This window comes from Onychomys torridus, chromosome 3, assembly GCF_903995425.1.
Source record: "Onychomys torridus chromosome 3, mOncTor1.1, whole genome shotgun sequence".
Taxonomy (NCBI): Eukaryota; Metazoa; Chordata; class Mammalia; order Rodentia; family Cricetidae; genus Onychomys; species Onychomys torridus.
The window spans coordinates 84,728,015-84,748,731 of record NC_050445.1 but is presented as its reverse complement, the minus strand read 5'-3'; the positions used below and the strand labels follow the sequence as shown (position 1 = coordinate 84,748,731).

Here is a 20,717-nt window from a genome sequence, read left to right as displayed (position 1 = left end):
TCACTCCCACAGTCTCTCCATCTCCATGGCTGCCTTCTCTGCTCAGTGGGGAACTTTTCCACTGTGTGAAAATGTCTTGTCCTCTTCACAGTGGCATTTATCCAGAATGGGGGCCTAGAATGCAGTTCAGTGGATAAATAGACTGCGGAGAAAGAAGAAAAAGTGTAAGACAAAAGACGGAGACAGAGAGGAGGTGTGGGGAGAAGAGAGGGCCTAGACTGTCCCAGGCTTGCTTGTGTCAGGCCTCGGGTGCCAGACGCTCTGTGAGGAGCCTGTCCTTTCTCTGCCCAGCTCCTCTGGTCCTGGCTCCCTGGTACTATATTCAGAGTTCCCGGATGAGGCCCAGTGCTGTGTCCTTTATTTCTTGTTCTTTTTCTTCCCATACTTTACATAATAAAGCTTCTATTTTCCTTTTGGAGTCAGCAAACTGAAGAAATGGCCTTATTAAAGACATTAATGAAGAACTCAGGAAGTAGCTTGGGGAGGGGCCTGGAGAGGTAAAGTTTGTCTCTCTCTCTCTCAGCACAGTTGTGCAAATGCATTTTGAGTTTCAGGGCCTGGGAGACTTGTGAAGAACAAAGGAGCCTGAGAGTCCCAGAGCTTCTGGGAAAGAGGTCCTTGTTTATGCCTGTTGGAACCGATTTGGTCAAGTGTTTGTTTAAAGGGGATGCCACTTGGTAAGCAACACCAGGCTCTTTGGGGGTTTGTTCCAAAAGACTTTTGATTGGTTGGAGAGCTGCCCTGTTTACTCATAGCTGGCAGAGTGTGTGGCTGGGACGGCAGTCCCAGCACTACCTAACACCCAGCGAACTTCTCTGTGACCCCTCCAGACAGAGCCAAGCCCACATCAGTGCCCAGCCCTCACCCCCTTGCCGGCTCTTGCTAATGCTGGCTGGTTAGGTTTTGGTTTTTGCAGAAAGAGGATTAAAGGTGCGAATAAGTCATGGCAGGAAGTTGAGCACCACAGTGCCCTCCAGGTGCTTTAGTGTGGTTTCAGGGAGCAGGCTGTAGCCTCAGCTCTCAGATGAGAAAACTCAGGCCCAAAGTCCCCAAGGGTGGGATGCAGGGATTTGGTTCCAGCTGGGCCCAGTAAAGAGCCCGTCTCACTTCAGTCAGGTTTGGCCGTCATCATCTTTGTATTCTTTGCAGTCCCTTCTGTCTTCATGCCTGGGATACCGTACATGATGGGAGACTTAACTTGTGTTGTGATGTGTTCAGTAGGATTACACTGAGCTCTCGGGGGTGGGGTGGGGAGCTGGAAAGATGGCTCAGAGGCAGAGCCAGGCGGATCTCTGAGTTCAAGGCCAGCCTGGTCTACAGAAAGATGGCTCAGCAGTTAAGAGCACCTGCTCTTCCACAGGACCCAGGTTCAATTCCCAGCACCTACATGACAGCTCACAACTGTTCCAGGAGACTTGACACTCCCACACACACATGTAGACAGAACACTAATGCTCATAAAATAAAAATAAATAAATTAAAAATCAAACAAACAACTGAGCTCTGGGCTCTGGTGCCAGCAGTCTTTAGTCACAATGCTAGACTAGGCACCAGAGATCAGAGATGGGGTTAGATTGGGGCAGCTTGGTGCACTTGCATGTCGTCTCTCGCTGGGCACTGGGCATGTCAGCACCCTATGTTCTTCTCTTGGGTGGAACAGCTGAGGCAAAGAGCTTATTCTGCACAGAAGAGCCTATCTATAACACTGAGCCAGCGGATGATAATGCAATAGACAGAGGAATAGATCACGTATTGAATGTCACTGAATTGTAATTTTAGGTCAAAGTAAAATCACAAAAACAAACAGTGGGGATAAGAGTTTGTTGCTTCACCCCCTGCTCTGTCTCAGGCAGCACAGGATCCTCAGTGTGGGAGGTGGGGGCTGAAGTCTCACCCCCTGCTCTGTTTCAGGCAGCACAACAGGATCCTCAGTGTGGATGGAAGCCAGCTGAAGTTGTACCTGTCCTTGGAAGTTCTGGATCTCAGCTTGAACAACATCACGGAAATCCGGAGCTCTTGTTTCCCGAATGGCCTGCGTGTAAGGGAGCTGTAAGTGTCTCTGCCATCCATGTACCCCAGCTTCCAGGCCTTGTAGTGACTTCCCTGGTGCTCAGTCCTAGACACAGGATGGGTACTTGCTTCACTCTGGCCATGGCTGGGCTAAGTCCATGAGGTTGTACAGACCTTTGGCAGGCCAAGAGTGGGGTCTACCCTTGGTCCCTTGGGCATCCATTTTAGAGCATTTGCAAACCCTGTGGTGTCACAGGTGGAGGGCAGCCCTGAAGTAGGAAAGATTAATTGGCTATCTAAGGAACTTGCCTCTCACAGTGCAGAGCCCAGAAGTCAGGCCCAGTCTCTCTGCTCACAAGTCTAGTTTTGCTCTCATGCTCTGAGCTGTCTCCCAGAGGAACTTGGAGGGAGTGGTTGGGTGGTGAAGGTGCATCCCAGGAAGACAGGTTCAAAGACAGTGTATCATCAGCGACCTTTCGAATAAGCTGTGTTGTGCCTGGCTCCTTGGAGAGGGCAGTTACTCAGCTTTGTAGTTGTTTAGATGTCTGTTTGTTTTTCTAAAAACATGTCTCAGGACCTGCCTCACACTGAGTGGATGGCAGACAGGAGTGAAGAAGCTAAACCTATGTAGCCACTTGCTGCAGGGAGGAACACACTGCTTTTGGGGAGGAATTAAGACTCAAGCTAAAGACAGTTCCTAGTTATGAATGTGTTTCATCTCCTGTCTTGCTGCTGCTTCTGAGTTACTCTGCTGCTCATTTGCAAGGCTGCTTTAGGGGTCACTGTGACCCATCTTCTCAGGAAGGATGACACTTGGTACATCTTTTCCAAGTCATTCTGAGACTCCAGGAAGAGAAGTGATTGCTTTCGAGGGTTCATCAAGGCACAAGAATTGGGAACAAGAGGCCCTGACTTCTATAAAGCCCTGGGAGGGGCTTTCAAAAGTGTCCAGCTACCACCTGGTGCTTCTTATGTGGCACAGAGAAGCACTGACTGCCACCCGGGGTAGCATTGTCCTGTCCCTGCACAGATGCAGAGGGCACTTTCTGCTTGGCGGCCGTTGACTGCCGTGTCTTCATCACACCGAATGCTCTGTGCTGAGAACAAACTGTCTGGCCCCATCTAGAGTTCTTGTGTGCCCTGCTCTGGCTGCTGCCTGAGGGCGGGGTCAGAAGTGCCTCACCGCTCTTGACAAAGCCATTTCGGTTGGGGAGTCTCTGTCTGTCACATTTTCACTCAGGCTTTTGTCTGGGGAGGCAGGAGGAGAGTGTGGAGTGGAGTGGCCTCTCGGGAGGGGACTGTATTGTTGGCTATGCCTTGTCTTTCTACTTCTTGATAGAATTTGTTCTGTGAGCTGCTTGCATCTGAGTTGTACACTGCCCTGTAAGAGTCCCCTCCTGTGTGGTCACAGGAGGCTTCCCTGACATGCATAATGTGTAGCCCTGTGAAGATGTATGTCTTGTTTTTTAAAGGACTCACAGAGGACTCTTAAGTACTTCTTGAAGGTGTTAGAATTATTTAAATGAATGGTTTGCACATTTTCATTATGTAAATCATACACTCAGACCCACTTCAGGATTAAATAAAGGCTGTTTCTCCGAAGCGTAAAATCCACTGACCTTGCCTCCTAATTGACTCTTGCTTTTAGGGCTTTTCTGTCCAGTGTGAACTAGTTGGTGGTGAAGAAGGACCCCGCAGATTCTCTTGAGGCAGGCCTTGTGCTGTTCTGCTGGTGTGTGGAAAGGTTAGCATCCTCCCCACCAGCAGCAGCATAGTGTGCTGAAGCATGGCTTGCCTCGGTGTCTTCTCTTCACCAGACAGTCTGCTACCAGCATTCCCAGGTTCCCCGTCTTCGAGTCAGGATGGGCTTGGCAGCCTGGAGATGACCGACCCGACTCAGCGGAGATCTGTCCCGCTGGGGTGTCTTAGGCTGTCCCTAGCAGACCCTGCTGGGTCTGGTGCTGTAAGGAGTGAGGAAGGCCCCCTACTGGCACTACATCTTCTCTCCTGAATCATTACAGCAACTTGGCAAGCAACCGCATCAGCAGCCTGGAGTCTGGAGCATTTGATGGTCTGTCACGGTCGCTGCTGACTCTTCGTCTGAGCAAAAACAGGATCACCCAGCTTCCTGTGAAAGCATTCAAGCTACCCAGGCTGATACAACTGTGAGTACAGAAACCTGCACTTTAATTAAGGTTAGCCAAACTTTATGGGGGCCAAATTTCCCCGAGGACTCTGTACTAATCGCCACTCCTTCCCCCCTCCCCCTTGGTAAAGCTCTACATAAACTATCATTTATGACCCTACTGCAGCACCTAATAAAAGCAAATTAGGAGTTGGTCTGGTGTCAGCAGGCTCCCTCAGATGGCCTCGGAAAAGACCCACACGCCTGCATGCATGCTTGTCCTCACTGACACTGAGCTTCTGAAATACAGTCCCTGACTCTTGCTGATGGCTTTTGCTCTCTGAACTCCAGATCCTCCTGCCTCAGCCTCCCAAGTGCTAGGATTTCAGGCGTGCACCACCATTCCCACCTCAGTTCCAGTCTTAGCTCAGGTTTTAGTGAGGGTCTGTACCTTGGACACGAAGTTATCTCTGCCTTCTTCAATTGTTTGGTATGAAGCTAACCTGAGCAGAGGCAGCCCCCTCTTCGTTTCCTAAGTTTTAGAAGGTTAACTGGTTTGTTTTTGTATAAAAGCATGTATTTGTGTGTCTCTAGATATCATAAATAGCAAAAGGTTGCTAAAAAACTGACATTAACCAAAACTTCCCAGCCAGTGAACGCCTTTTCAGCTTGTTTGTTTTCCTGTGTCTTCCTTTTAGCAGAAGAGTGTATTTCAGGAAAATGAGCTAAAATTCAAAATGTGGTTTAAACAGAACGGAGCAGTTGCAGGTCAGGCTGGCACGAGGTGGAGCGTGTCCTGTCCTCACGCTCTGTGCCCCACCCCCATGGGTGCCGGAGCTTTGCCGCTTTGCTCTTTTCCGTCTAAAAAGCTGAAGACGCTGTGTGTGAAGCAGGGTCATGAGACACTGCAGAAATACCTGGGGAAAACCAGGGCTTCCCAGTTAGTGCTGTGCTCTCCTCTCCCACCTTCCCCAGGGTTGCTGATGGGGTCCAGCTGACCTAGAGTCCTGCTCTCTCTTGTCAACTAAGACCGTTCTGCTAGGACTAGGGACCAGGAGTGTGTGTGCTCCCGTCCCCCACGTCTCCACGAGCAGTCACTTCTTTGCACTGTAGGGCCCTCTGTCAGATGCCCGAGTGGAAGGTTTGCTGCTCTGTGATACCCAGTAGTTAGGATTTTCTTGGTCAAAGCATCTGGTGTGGATTTCGGTTGCTGAGAACTTCAGCTAAGGAACGTACCTCCTGAATACATGCCGAGGGCCTGCTGTAAAATCATGAATGATGACTGTTTTCAGGGAAGATATGTGGGTGCTTATGCTCCCACGGTACCAGGGCCAGCACGGAGGGAGCTATGCAGTGTACTACTTGTACCGCATCACCCATGCTGTTGACAGTGTCAGTGTACCAGCTGAGGTGTGCCCTTGGTTCCCCTAAGACTCTTCCTCCATAGTTTCCACGTTGACTCAAAAACCTGCTTGAACTTCTGGAATGGTGCAGCTAGACGTGCACATGGGGGGTTCTGATCTGACGGCTTCGTCTCCATAGGGACCTGAATCGGAATCGGATTCGGCTGATTGAGGGTCTCACGTTCCAGGGGCTCGATAGCTTGGAGGTGCTGAAGCTTCAACGGAACAACATCAGCAAGCTGACAGATGGTGCCTTCTGGGGGCTGTCTAAGATGCATGTGCTGTAAGTGCGGGCATCCCTTCTGGGCTCTGGGAGGACATGAGCATGGGCTCTTTGGAGCATGTATGCACTCACACATTCATTCTGCTGGGTGTAGTGGCTCCCTGGACCTAGTCCCCTGCTCTTTGGGCCTTCTTCTGCATGATGGACTAAAGCTCGGGTTGTTTTTCCTGCAAGATGAGAGAAGGTTCTAGTATACACATGGTCAGCTAAGGAGCGGAAGGAGATGGACTGCTCCAGTCTGTGGGCCTGCTCTCCACCCCCACTTCCTCCACGAACCTAAGACTCCAGAGTGATTCCCTCCCCACATCCTCTCCACTCACACACTTTTAGCAAGTCCTTTCCTTCCTCACGCTGGGTCGATGGTCTTTCTTGATGTGCAGGTGGGCCAAAATGTATAGTTCATCTTGGGAGATTTATTCCTGTCTTGTGAGCTAATCAAGACACGGAGTGCAGATGTGCAGCTTTTATCAGGGGAGTTTCCAGCCACATGTGTGCAGCAGCAGAGCTGTCTGCTGCCAGAATAATGAAAGAGAATAGCAGAGAAGCAATTCCTGATCTTCTGATTTTAAGTCTCTGCAATTGTTTGAATCTGCACAGCCAGGCAGTAAAGGTGCTGTCATGTCCCGAAGGTGGTCACCCTCTCTGCCTTTGGTTCTCTGGTTCTCAGGTTTGCCAGTGGCTCCTTCCAGGTTAACACAACTGTACCACTGTCTTTACCTGTGTCTGTCAGTGGTTCAGCTGGCCAACTCCCTTACTCCCTGCTTCCCGGGCAGATTACATCACAGCCTGTACATCTGCTATTATCTTTGTAGCTGAAACCAAGGCCGGAAGCCTGGGCCCCCAGCCACCAGTGTGTTGCCCGTTCTCTTCCTCAGAAGCATCTTCCACGGCCTGCCCCTTCCCACACACTCACTTTGTATGGCACGAACAGGAGGAGCCTGCTGCTCCGCTTCCTGCTGTTCACACTTTCCACTTCTCATTAACTGGATGTCAGTTTCCTATGTTCATTTTGGAATCTGAAACCAAAATGGTCACTTGCTGAGATCAGAGTTCTCAGAAGAAAACTGGTTACCCACCATTTGGTTTTTATGTTAAATCTGCAAATAAGGAGTGGTAATGTTTCTTAGTTTTATGTTTGTTTGTTTGTTTGTTTTTAATATACTAAGCACTCATGATTTGAACAGTGGGAGAAAGTCAGATGGACCAAAGCAAATTCCATTTGCTTAAACTTCCTCTCTAATACCAAACAAAATGGACATACTTCTCCATTCTGTTAATGTGCTAATGACCACATCTGATATGGGCTGGCCTCCTGCTTGCTGTCTGTGTGACAAGGGAATGGCAGTCTCTTCATCCTGTGAACCCCTCTGCAGGCACCTGGAGTACAACAGCCTGGTGGAAGTGAACAGTGGCTCCCTCTATGGCCTCACGGCCCTGCATCAGCTGCACCTCAGCAACAACTCCATCTCTCGAATTCAGCGCGATGGCTGGAGCTTCTGTCAGAAGCTGCATGAGCTGTAAGTCCAGGGCAGCGGTCTAGGGCAGCGGTCACTCATAGTACCCGGTGAAGTATCTAGGAACCACTGGCCCGACTCACCCACAGGGTCCTGATGAGGAGGCAACCCAGAGGCAGGTGATCTGTTCAGGAAGAAAGACCCATGCGGAACCACTGCCCCCAGGCCTTAGGCTTGGAGTCAGCAGCGAAGGAGAGGATGTGCCAGAGAACTGAGGCCTAGGTGTCATCACAGCACCAGTACTTCATGTGTATTTCTTGAGTGAAAAAGTCCCATTAGTGTAGGACAGCAACACAGAAAGATGGTGACATGCTGACAGTGGGGGATCTCCACCATCCTTTCCTCAGACAATTTCTCAGGACACTGGGTTCATTCCTGCCCCATCTGTGTCCTAGTGCCTGATGGTGGATGTGTGGAGATGCAGCGTCCCTTAGGTCCTTGGGGAGGTTCCGGGACAGGGTTTCCAGGTTGTACCCTTGCTCCTGAGAATAGTAGTGACAGACTCCCCTGATGGGGGGCGTGTGGCCTAGGCATCCCTTCACAGAAGACACACTGTAGTGCCAGAGCCCAGGACTCAGCAGACATCATGTGCCCCTTTGTTCCTGCCCTCTGTCTAGTCGTTCTTCCTATTTAATAGATGCCAGGAGGTTTATTTGGGGGAGGTCCAGAGGTTGGTTTGCTTGCTTGCTTGCTCGCTTGCTTGCTCCATCCATCCATCCATCCATCCATCCATCCATCCATCCATCCATCCATCAATTTTATTTGGCTAGGCTTGGCTACAGGAAAAGATGGATCCACCAAAGCAAATGATTGGTAGGAACGCCACACCTTGCTCAGCCTCTCTTGTGTGTTTTGACTTCACTAGGCATCCTTAGAGACACTTCAGCCTGATGCTGACTCACAGCCTGTGTTTTCCTCTGGTCATCTCTACTCTGGATGCTACCTATGGCCCTCAGTGTATATGTCTCTCTATACCTCCACATAGTCCCGCTCCTTACTTTGTATTCATTACACTTAGAGCTAGTGTTCATTCTTTGGGTTTAGCTTCTTGCTACCTCCAGAAGCTGCTGTTAACCACTGCCCATGGTACTGAGTGCCATTGACCAGCCCTTGATTTGTGGTTTTCTGTTGGGGGCTAGGAGTCGTAGGGGAGGGAGGGGCCTTATAGGTAGTCAGTCTAGTTCCCAAGCAAGGACAGTCCTGGAATACACCAGAAAGTGTTTGAGCCCCTAGAGTTGAGGCAACATGGAAAGGTAAACTAGGCAGACCCTTGAGTTCCCTCCTGTTTCTGCCTGGCAGTATGACACTCTCTTGTGCCCTTTAGAGAAAGGGAAGAATCTCTGGAGTGTACTGGACTAGTCCTAGCAATTTGCTCCATATTAGAAAGCCTCAGCCAGGTGAAAGATTGCTTTCCAGCAAGTTCTTGCCCTTCCTTTAAGCTCAGTGCTTTAATTGCAGGTGAGGATGTAATTTGGGTCTCCTGCTAGTCTTTGCAACTGATAGACACTATGACTTAGTTCTCTAAGAGGGACAGAATAGTGTTCACTGCCACCTTTAAAGCCACATTAACCTTCCTTCAGTTAATTCAGTTTGCTTCTTTCTGAACCAGTCCAGGTGTAACTTTCTAACTGTAGATAACTAATATGTCACATAACCAACCCAGTGTTGTGCAGTAGTGCCGGGAAGAGCTGGATTCTGACAGAGAGGCAAAGTGTATGCTTTGAGGCATGATCCCTGTTGATGGGTGTAGTCTTCACAACCCAGGCCTTCTGTGTCACCCTGCTAAGATGGGAGGTCCTTGGTTTGGCTGTCCCAGGCAGTGGCTCGTGGTGCCCTCTGCTGGCCGATACAGGGAGTGTAGCTGTGGCTTCCTTGCTCAGTGTAGAGCCCTTCCAGATTCTGTTTACTGTGTCAGTCTCTGCCGAGAGGGGTCTTTCATTGCCTGAACCAAGACCAGCAATGGAGGGGCCTGGAGCCTAGAGGTCTGGGTTGTATGACAGGTGTCTACAGTGTGTATAAGCAGTAGTCCTCAGTTTTGTGGCACTGGTTTCATGACCTGCATAATCATTTCGTTATCAGACTAGATGAGTGTTGACCTGATGGGTTTCTTTCTGTATGGCCACTTTTACTCAGGGTTCCTGAAGACATGCTTAAGTAGCCTCTTCCTGGTGAGGTCAGGCCAGTCATGGCATGACTGCTCGAGAGAAGAGGGCATCCATTTAGCTCAGTGGTGACATTTGTCTTCCTCTTCTCTTCCTCAGGATTCTGTCCTTCAACAACCTCACGAGGCTGGATGAGGAGAGCCTGGCCGAGTTGAGCAGCCTCAGTATCCTGCGCCTCAGCCACAACGCCATCAGCCATATCGCTGAAGGCGCCTTCAAGGGACTCAAGAGTCTACGGGTCTTGTAAGGATTTTGCTTTTGAGGGTGACAGAATGAAGGGTACCCCGGTGGGAGAGCAGACTGCAAAGTGCCTGCTTTATTGAGAGTCCCCTCTTGCTGGCTGCTAGTCAGAACCGGACCCAAAGCTGGCCTGCTATGGGAAGCTGGACTCGAACTTTTATATCATTGACAAAAAAATAATCATTGAGCAGAACAATCTTTTCTTTCCCAGGGTGGTGCCGAGAGAGGGATGAGAACTCTTGAAAAGCCGTTGTTGTCAGTCATTCTCAGTACATGAGGCAGGACAGGGAGGTCTGGAAAAGCATGCCTGCACAGGGTGCCTGCAGCAGCAGCAGCAGCAGCAGCTAGACAGTGCTGTGTGTTTATTCTCCACTTTTCTGCCTGTGACTTCTCATGGATTTTTCTTTCTGAGCAGGGAGGGTGGTGGTTTTGTTCATTGGCTTTTTAGGGCAGGGTCTCTGTAGCCCAGGCTAGTCTCAAGCTCCTATAATGGAGGCTGAACTTGAACTTGTGGCTGTCTTCCCATCTCAAGCACTAGGATTACAGGTGTGTAAGCCTCTGGGCCTGGCTGTAAATTTGGAGGATTTTTTCTCATGTTGCTGTAGCTCAAACCCGGGGCCTTGGGAATGATAAGTGTGCTCTCTTCCACTAAGCCACACTCCCAGCTCTGACTTCTGTGTTTAGATCCTAGGTGTTTTGTTTTGTTTTCCTCCAAGTCAGTGTCATGGTCACTTTCCTGCTACTTGAAGCTCTCAGTGGATCTGGTATCCACAAGAGAGGGAAATGAGGTCTGTGTCCTTGCTTGAGCCTCATTAGGGAGTGATGTAACAAAGAGGAAGTGAGAATGTCATGTCCTTTAAAGTGTCCAGTTGGGTGAGGCTGCTAGAAGTTGCTGAGGGTGCTTTTCTGGGACTTTTCATAGAACTTTTCAGTGATAAACATTAGGCAGATTCCTAGCAGCCCTGAGCCTAAAACTCCCAGAAGGGCATAGGGTTCTCAACAGACAGAAGGAGCAGCTTCAGCTGCCGCCTTCTCCAACATGGTCCTCTGCTGGGGGGGTACACCTGTCATGTGCCTGGAGGAAGGCCTCTACACTCACACCTGGCAGAGTGGGCTTTAGGAGTGAGTCACTGCTGGTGAGTGTGAAAGAGCTAGTGCCCAGCCATTCAAGCTGAGGTCAGTCTGCGAGCCCTTGAGAGGCCTGAACAGAAAGGCCAGAAACATTCAGGCTGAGCCGGCCTGAAAGAGAGAAAGACTTTGGTAGGCAAAGCCCAGAGCAGGAAGACAGGCACACAAATCACAGCCTGGACCTCTGCTGTACATCATCTAAAGATGACCAGGAGAGGGGAGGTCCCTTCCAGCAGCATGTTCTCGTAGCTTCATGCTGGAAAGTGAAGGTCACAGCAAGCATCTTGCACTTATATCCCAGCTCCACTCCCAACTGGCGGTGACTTTCCAGCTTGTTCCCAGAGCCAGGAGCTGCATCCCTCTCTGTTCTTAGTCATATCTGCAGGGATTCTGGAAAGGGATGTGCAGAGACCATGGCCCTGTGAAGATCTGGGAAGAACAAAGTGTGAGGAGAGTAGGGGCTGGCTGCCAGGTGTGGTATGCTGCTGGGCACTGTGGCCCGTTCTTGGAAGCTCAGAGAGGAAGCTGAAGTACTAACCTTGTCCAGGCAGTCTGGGGCTGAGGAGTTGGCTTTATTTTTCCTGGCCTGGCAAGTGGGCCACAAGACTGACTCAGCACGCAGATGTCTGCTCTGGCTCAGAGTCTGGTGCTGATAGGCCTCATGAGGAGCAGGGTGCTGGTCCCAGACTCAGAGGCCAGCCTGAAGGAACACCAGGGCAGAGAGAGCCCCATCATTGCCGTCCCTTTCTTCCACATACCTTTCAGTGTCCTGGTTGAGCCCAGAGAGAGAACTGTGGTTAATACAAGAGAAGGCAGGAGTCATTTGGGCCAGAGGTCTGCTTTGTGGAAGTGGGGGACTCACCTGGCTTCTTCTGGTGTACTCTCTGCTGTTTCCCACCCTGGAGCCATCCAGAGTATTTGATGGGTATGCTGGCTTCACTGGGAGCAGAAGCAAGGTCACACTGCAGAGTGTGCAAAGGGATTTTCTCCAGCCACACTTCTGGGGCAGTACATAATGCCGTGCCCTCTGGGGTACACTAGATGCTTTGGGCCTCCTGGTGAAGGCCTCAGCATGGGGCTGGTCTCCCTCCACAGAGCAGAATGAAGCCAGAGCTCAAGAGGGAGGGTGAACTTGTCTTTGTCTTCTTCTCAGGGACCTGGACCATAATGAGATCTCAGGTACAATCGAAGATACCAGTGGTGCCTTCATGGGGCTTGACAACCTCAGCAAACTGTGAGTATTTCTGAGTGTGCAATTCTGTAAGCTCTGGGCTGCACTCTTGCAGCTTCCTTGGGTCTCTGTGGGCCCACAAAGGCCAGCAGGAGGCCTTCTGCTGTGTGCTGAGAAGAGGCTGAGGACTGGTGTGAGGGCTCCATAGTGCTTCCAGGCTGCTCTCCTCAGTCTTTGTGCTGTCCTGTGTGGTGGTCCTTAGGCTGCTGGTCTTGGGCCTTCACAGCCCGTCCAAAAACACTACATGTTTTGTCCTTTGCACAGAAGGGTGTGGCTGCCTTCCTCAGTTTCTAGAAAATGTGTGAAATGTCTCTGAGTCACTTGATAGTTTCGAGGCTCTTGTTGGTATTTTGCTGTTGATTGTGATCTCTAGTAAAGCAGCCATTATTTGAATTTGAACTCAATCTTGGGAGTCTTTGCCCTGCCCTCCTAGAATTTGCCAGTTGCTGCCATAGGCTCATGTCTGTGTGAGGTTCCTGGTGACCTCATGAGGACGGGCTCTATGACCACCTTTAGAGGTCAGGTGAGTCACGTGAAGGGACTGACCCCAGACCTTGTAGGTGGCAGGTTCAAGTTTGTGCACCTGGCTGTGGAACTGGTATACTCACTCTCTTGCCCAAGTTTCAGAATGGCTCTGGAGTTCTGCTGCTGGGGGCCTGCCCACAGCCAGCTTGTGAGGGAGGGAGCGTTTCTGGACCTCATAGAGGAAGTACCTAATTAGAACCTGAGTGATGTGTAGAAGCAGTACAGTGCCACACTCTCACCTCCAGCTCCGCCCTGGCACTGCTCAGGAGGGAAGGGGGGTTCTATGGAGGGTGCACATGAAGGGAAATATGTGGGGTGTAGAGAAGTGGGGCCTCCTGCCTGGATGGGCGCTCCCTGTTGGGAGGAAGGTTTGTCCATGCCATGGCTCCTTCTGAGAACATGAGTACATGTTCCCCCACCCTGCACACACTGTGGTGCCTTTGTGGTTGCTTTAGCCAGCAGTGTCCTGGCCTTTGGGAGCCTTTGGCTGGGCTGGCCAGATGTGTAAGAGGGTTTAAGAAGTGATATCTGAGGTCACTGTCGGATCTGAGTCCTTACTAGGGGGGTCAGGCTAACCACCTCTTCCCTGGAGCACCATCCAGCCCAGGGAGCCATCAGTAACTGCTAGCTTGAGAGCCACACCCCACATTACCCCCAGGTATCTGCTGAGAGAGGTCTCAGCCTATCAGCAGAGTGATTGGCGCTGTGTAATCGAGAATTTGTTTTATTGCTGTTGTCGCCATTAGAACCAACAGCTGCCCTCACTGTAAGAGGTCAGTGTGACTAATATTTAGCGGATGAAATAAAGCACAGCCTTTCCCTAGATCTAGTTTATGGGAGACTTCACTAAACAGCTCAGTTTGTTTTTACTGGGACCTGGAGCACATGGTGCCCTGGCTTTGGGGATCTGAGTAAATGCAGTCATTGGCAGTCTCGCAGACACACTTGGGGTTCAGTGTCCCATGAGCTCTTAATTGTTGCTAGTTTTGTGGCTGAGGAACCAAAGTGAACACGACCACCAGGTTTCTGGGCATTTGGTATATTTAAAGTAAGAATTTCAGATTTCGAGTTGTGGAAGCATTTTCAGGGTGAGATTGTTTTGTGTCTACACAGACTGCCCCTGAGAGAAGAGAAGGTGGAGAGGTCATTGGCCTGTCTGCCCTTCCTTCACCTTACAAAGGCTGGAAACAGTAGGCTTTGCCTAAAGGCTGAATTGACTGCTACCCCCCCCCGGGGGGGGGGGGCAAGAATCTGTTTCTAAAGAAGCCTCTTGGTGTGGTTTGGAACCCTTGGGAGCAGGTGGAACCGGCACCTCTGTCTGTGTTCCTTGCACTGTTCTGGGATGTAAGCCACGTGGTGGGTGATGGCTAGGCCATGGTGCAACTTGGGCTTTGCAAGTATCCCGTCACTTTCATTAGCTTCCAGCAGCAGGCTGGTCCTCCCTGTGACCTCTGTCTTCCATAGGTGGAGGATGGCCAGCCTCCAGCCCAGATCATATCCCTGGTTCTTGCTGGGATCCTCACCAAGAAATACTGCTCTCTTGGCAAGAGTGGAGCCAGACTAGCCTTGTCCAGGGCCTTTCTCCTCTGTCCACTTTAAACACTTCTGCTCAGCCTTGTGGATTTTGACATTTCCCAAGCATCTAGCCTGCTCAAAGATGACTGCTAGAAAATTCTGGAAGACATTAAAATTGAGGGGCAGGGCTGATGACAAGCATTACTTCGGGCTGTCCTGAGAGATGCTCTCATCAGAGTCCTCAATAATAAAGAAGGAACTTTGTATGTAATTGTCTGGTGCACTCTAGGGTCTCTCCCTCTGGTGGGAGCTCTGTGCTCAGTACCCAGAACCGGAACACTCTGTGTATATTAAACTGAATATTCACTGCTGAGGCCAGTATTAGAACTGCCAAAGTCCTGTCCCGTGCTCAAAAGCCTAAGGGTACAGACTTTAGTTACCTGGAAAGCTGACTGTGACACCTCAGCTACCTGGGATTTAATGAACTTATGGTCTACTACATAGAAATTCTGGGCTCTTGCTCAAGAAGCCGGAGTATAGGCCCTCTTCTCCAGGCCCTAAGGATAAGGACCATGACAGCTGCGTCCTGGCCACCATAGTGTATGACAGACACAAAGAGCTATGAAGCTGTATGGAGGGATACCCACCATCCTGTTCTCTTCTGGTCGTTTGTGACCCTTTATGCCCACAATGCAGTGCATGGAGGTGGATGGCAGACTTTAGTACCAGTTCACACTGCCTTCTGACTCTCCTTCTCTCACTAAAACAGTAACCAGCCTGGTTTTCCTGCAAGGCTGCCGCCCTGACAAACCTCCTACCTCCCTGGGTGGTCCTAGGCCAGACAACATGGCATGGCTATGGTGATTTTCACTTGACACTACAGGGCTCTCGTGAGACTGAGTGGAATATGCAATTCCAGCCTGTTGTCAGCATGGAATTGTAATAAAGCCAGAGGTATTTCATTTCGGAGTGGGGATGGCCTGTGTACTGCAGCCGTGTAGCCCCCTCCAGGTCAGCACCGCACCCACCTCTCTAGACACTTGTCAGACACTGTCCTGACACTTTGTTTTCTTTGTCCTATGCTCTTTGGTCCCTCCTCCTGTCTACCCTGGGCCTGGATGTTTGGAAACTACAGAACTCTGTTTGGAAACAAGATCAAATCTGTGGCTAAGAGAGCATTCTCAGGGCTGGAAGGCCTGGAACACCTGTAAGTATCCTGCCAGACCCTGCTGCCCCACAGGCCTGCTAAACATGGCTGCTGGAAAAGTCTGCTAGCAATTTAATCACTTCTTTGTAAACCGAGAAACAGGCTGTTTGGAAACACCATCTGCTTCCTTCTCATTATAAGCTTCAACTTCGGCCTTTATTTTGCCTATGCCAGGAACACTCACAGAGCGTGTAGTCGCCTGGTGTGCTCCTAATTAACTCAATTGGTATTTGAACCTTCCTCCCACCTGCTGGACTACATCACCCTGTATCAGACTCCTTGAAGAGTCCCTGAGCTATTGTTACTTACATAAAGATACTTTCTCCTGGCAAAGCCAGGCAACACCCTCCCTTTTAGCAGCTAAGCCTAGCACATGCTAGGAGCTTTTCTGCTGGGATGCTTGCCTAAGGGACCTTGGGACAAAGTAGGCAGCTCCAGTCCTGAGAGGTTTATACTGTTGTTGGGAGTGGATGCCTCTAGTGCCTGACTCTTAGTTTTAGTCTTCTTTGAATCAAGGTTAGCCTTTGTTCTGCTGGGTAATTTTTTTTCTCTCTCTCTGATTTCTACCTAGCTTCAAGCTAGCTCTTATGGTTGGCTTGGTCCCCAAGTCATTCTTTGTGCTTGCATTAACACGAGAACTGAGAACCATTCCCAATGGATCTGGCACATAGATGTGGGTAGCTCCTGTGGGTCATCTGTAAACCAGGGCTGGCCTGCAAGATCCCTGAGTGTCCTCACTTGGCCACAGTTGACAGGTACCCACAGTTCCTGTGCACCCATTATTGTGTTCTCTTTCAGGAACCTTGGAGAGAATGCAATCAGGTCTGTCCAGTTTGATGCCTTTGCAAAGATGAAGAATCTTAAAGAGCTGTGAGTACCCGGGAATCCATGGCCTGATGGACATGAGGGGGACTGAGACTAAGCAAGACTTGTAGTTGTATTGTGCTCACTTTACGTGATCGCTCTGATCATTTATAGATTAGATGGATGTTATCTTTAAAAGAAAAATGCCTCGTGGGGCTTAGTTCTGGATAGGGGTGGCAGGGTTTTTTCTGAAATGCTGACATAGTAAGCATTTGGGACTTTTGGGGTCATAGGGGCTGGGTCATGACTCTCAGATATGTTATTACAGCAGACATGGTAATAACACACAGACAGATGGGTGCAGCTGTGTGCCACTAGATCCATACAACAGAAACAGTGGGCCTGCGGGCCGGTCTACTAAGCGCTGTTCTGATATGTAAGATAGAATCTCTTCTCTGAATGGATCATCACCTTTTTAAGTATACCAGTTTCCATCTTTCAGGTTTGATTTTGTACTTGAGAAGGGTTCCTGAAGGAGTTTGTTGGACTGTGAGCAAGGTGTCTATGGCCTAATTCTGGAGACTCAGCCTTGCTCACTTGCCTGGTTTCCCATCGACTGCTGTATGTTGTCAAGCCATGGCTGGCCCTGGGCCCAGTCCTCTGATTGGAGAAGGAGGTTCACTTGCTTGGTCATTTTCTTCTCCATCAGATCACAGCAGGTTATTCTGTGCCCTTTGTCAGCCTTTGGGTAAATTTCCACAAGCCAAGATTAGAAACACACTTTGAGTTGGAATCATGAAAATGGACAGTGTAAGCCAGTGCAGATGGGGGCTGGTTGGAGCCACGGAACATACTGCCTGTTGGTGGTGGCAGAGGAGTTTTGCCTTAGTGAAGAAGAAAAGACTGCCCTCTGTAGGGCCCGGGGCAGCTCGTGGTCCTACCATCCACCCAGCCCAGCCTTCACCTCTAACTGTGGGATGCCATGGTTGGTGTCTGGCTCCAGTCACTCCCTGTTCTCTGAGCTTCAACCTCATCATTTAGGAAGACCATCCCATTTCTAGGGCCCATGTTTTGCTGCATCTAGCCTGGCCTCTTTCCTGGGGTGGGCTTCACTAAAGACCTTGTGCTGAACCCAGTAGATATACTACTGAATGCAGTACAAAGCCTGATTCTTTCTACATACATACATACATCTGATCAAAGGTTGATGTGAGATTTATTTCCCCCAATTTGTTCTTATGACTGAAATTTAAATGAACTGAAAATACATCCCTGTCCTGTCTCTAGCAGTGGACTGCCCTGTTCCCTCCGCCTCTTTCAATCTGTTGTGCTCTACCACACAGAAGTATCTTGATGAGCAGCAGTTCTGACAGTGGGAAGTCCCTTCTGGTCCTCCCCCTGGCCTCACACAGCCAGCCCACCACTACCCAGGGCTCAGTCCTCTGACACTTGCTTCCTTGTGTGCTGTATGACTTAGTCACTCTCTCATGGGTAGCGCTGCTGGCCTTCTGCTATCACGGTAGCCCCATACCAGGACAACCCTCAGAGATGCCGCAGAACACAACCTGCCCCTCAGATGAAAATGTAAAACCCCATACTGATACTATGGTCTGAGAGGGACAAGCATCCCTGTTTGAATGCTTTGAGAGAAATTAGTTGAGTCTTTGGAAAACTATTTCCTAAAGTGATTTGGAGAGGCTGAAGGTGGGAATCTGAAAACAAGAGGAAGGAGGAGGCTTTACTCTGTGTGGTCAGCATGGGCTGTGTTCATCCCTCTGTGCTGTTGACGAGCTCCACACTATTATATATTTATATATAATATATATGGAATGTCACTGTTGATTAGATCAGGAGGGAGAGAAAACAGAAAGCTAGTTCACCTGTTGGTGTGAGAATAGGATATGTTTGGAATCGCCCGTTTCTCACCGTGTACCACGGGCAGTTCATGATGGGCAGCCCACACGTGCACTTTCTTCTTGTCCTTGGCTGTGGGCCAGTGTCACTCTTAAACTCAAGACTCCAGATCTCTCAGGATCCAGGCAGCTAGACTCTGGGTGACTTATCTGGGTGACTCTTGGAGAAGGAATGTCTGTCCAGATGGCCATTCTGATTTCTGTTTGGAGGTATAACCTCAGTTGCTGAAAGATGAAAGTGTTCTCTGTTTTTGTTGGAGCCTCACAAAACCAAAGCAGAGCATTCTCATGCCAGCTGGACTACAGCAGTTAACTCGAAAGCACTGCCCTCCACAGTAGTGCTGGTGTGATGGGAAACAGGCAAGAGGAAGGTGTGCTGGTGAGGCTTGGGTTTGTTAATTACATATTTATAGTTTTGCCAAATAAGAAGATAACAGCCATGTCGGAAAAGATTTCTTAGGATGTGTTGCAGAATTTAAAGTCTGCTTCAGTTTGGAAGTTCCATGCAGGCTATCAGAAATGTGTAGAGCCAGTGGTGGGCAGTGCAGTTCCCATGTGGGATGCATTCATGATCACAACTAATTAGAAGGCATCCCCAGGGCGACAGGAGCTTTGACCCCTTATGACATGGGTAAACTCACAAGGTGTTGCTGTTCCAAGTGTGGTCTTTGGACAGACATTCTGAGTATCTCTTGGGGGCTTGTTAGACACACAGCATCCTGGGTTCTACCCTTCCGACTCTATCAGAAGCTGTACTCCATTTGAGTCTGACCATGTTGCATGAGCTGGTCCTCGTCACTGGAGAAAGCCATGAGGAAGAACATTCCCTTTATAGCCAGATGCCCTGACTCCTAGGCTGATTGGTGGCAGTGTTTTGCTCTTTGTATAAGGGAGGGCACTCCCTTAATGGACACATGTTAAGTGTCTCCTTTTCTCTTTCAGCCACATCAGCAGCGAGAGCTTCCTGTGTGACTGCCAGCTCAAGTGGCTACCCCCGTGGCTAGTGGGCAGGATGCTCCAGACCTTCGTGACAGCCACCTGTGCCCATCCAGAGTCACTGAAGGGCCAGAACATTTTCTCAGTGCTGCCTGACAGTTTTGTGTGTGGTAAGATTATCTTGGAGATTTGATTTTGTTTGTTTGTTTGGTAGATAAAGGGCAGAGAGGCCAGAAGGAACTTGTCATTGGGAGACTCACTCCTGTGACACAAGTTAATGTAGTCCATGGTTACAGATTAGCTGCTGGGTGCAATTTATTTCCCACGGAAACCACATGTATTTACTGTACGGTGCCTCATTATGTGGTTCTTGGAGTACATGTATTTAATTAGGAGGGAGTAAGTTCAGCTACCATCTCAATGATTGGTTGCAGGGAGATAGTTGTAGTCTTCTCAGAAGGGTCCTGGTGCCTGGGTTTGGCTGTGAATTTACACAGTACATGAATGAGGATGGGGTTTCAATGTGGATTTCTTTCCAGCCCTAAGAATGAGAGGTTAAACACAGGAAGAACGGGTCTCAGAGAACAGCCACTGTAGAACAGCCTCGATGTTGACTTACACTCTTGCTGTGTGTCCAGATCACTGAAATGTGCACTGGTGAGAGGCTTTCTTCCTCCAGACTGCTGGAACATAGCTGTCGCCATCTTTTTGACCAGGGGTGGTTAGGATCCAATTGGAATTACAAAGAGCACAGAAATGCAGAACAGCTGAAACACACACATAGGCTAGCCAACGAAATGGACTCCAAGAATGTGAAGTCTTTTGAGGTCTGAGCAGGAGTGGGGTGTAAACCCTCTTGTCAGTGGTTCCCTCTGGCCTCACTGAGCTTCAGGATCTCTTCCTGGACAGTGCTCATTATGACCCTGTCTAGCAGCATGGGTGTCCCAGGGGCTACTTGTTCAACCCCTTTTCTTTTTAATTATGCCTGCTGGAGGAGAGACACGTGTCCTTTGATCTACTCATCCGCTACTTCCCACCACATTAGTTCACAAAGCAGGTTTGCTGACTTCTCGGGGCTGACTTGCTTGACTCCCTGGGTAGAATCCAGGGTTGTGCAGAGGCCCCCTAGTCACAGAAAAGCAGGCCCATTTACAAGGCCAGTGCTAATCGAGTCCACCACCATTAACTTGTTTAGGCTTCCTGAAGTTAAGTAGTCTGTGGCTCCCTCCGTCTGTCTACTGGAGGGCAGTCTTCCGTTTGCATGTACCCACGGGACTTAGGACAGGCTATCCCGGATCCCTAGCTGCTGGCCGTGCCGCACGTGGCATCACAGTAAGCCCCTTATAACCACCCATGAGAATTTGAGAATCACGAGAATCCTTGATAGGAAATCAGAGGTTCAAACTCGTCTTGGTGTCTCCCACTTGTGTGTTATTTCTAAGAAACAGAAACAGACACCTTACCCATGCAAGGAAGTTAGCATGAAGTTAGGTGAGAGCCAGTAGAGATGAGGATGGAGAGGTCCAGCCCTTTGGTGCTACACAGGAACGTTACTGTGTAAACATACACTGTGAGCTACGGGGCCCACCCTTGCCATACATATAAAAGGATGGGAGCAGCTCTGACCAAGTGCTCGCAGACTCTTCCTTATAACAGCCCAAGCTGGAGCTACCCAGACACCCATGAGGAGACGGTAGGCAGGGTAGCTGTCCAGTGGGCCA

At 49.8% G+C, this 20,717-nt stretch overlaps 1 protein-coding gene across 1 annotated transcript in view; it reads left to right on the top strand.

Annotated features, from left to right (window-relative positions):
- Positions 1 to 20,717, top strand: part of Lrig1 (leucine rich repeats and immunoglobulin like domains 1) — a 101,542-nt gene that overhangs the window by 71,760 nt on the left and 9,065 nt on the right. Inside the window, exons 4-12 of the mRNA XM_036180401.1 lie at positions 1,912 to 2,049; positions 4,032 to 4,175; positions 5,678 to 5,821; positions 7,195 to 7,338; positions 9,597 to 9,740; positions 12,019 to 12,099; positions 15,272 to 15,343; positions 16,142 to 16,213; positions 19,003 to 19,166. Of these exons, the coding sequence (XP_036036294.1) occupies positions 1,912 to 2,049; positions 4,032 to 4,175; positions 5,678 to 5,821; positions 7,195 to 7,338; positions 9,597 to 9,740; positions 12,019 to 12,099; positions 15,272 to 15,343; positions 16,142 to 16,213; positions 19,003 to 19,166 (1,103 nt within the window). The remainder of the gene's footprint in view (positions 1 to 1,911; positions 2,050 to 4,031; positions 4,176 to 5,677; positions 5,822 to 7,194; positions 7,339 to 9,596; positions 9,741 to 12,018; positions 12,100 to 15,271; positions 15,344 to 16,141; positions 16,214 to 19,002; positions 19,167 to 20,717) is intronic.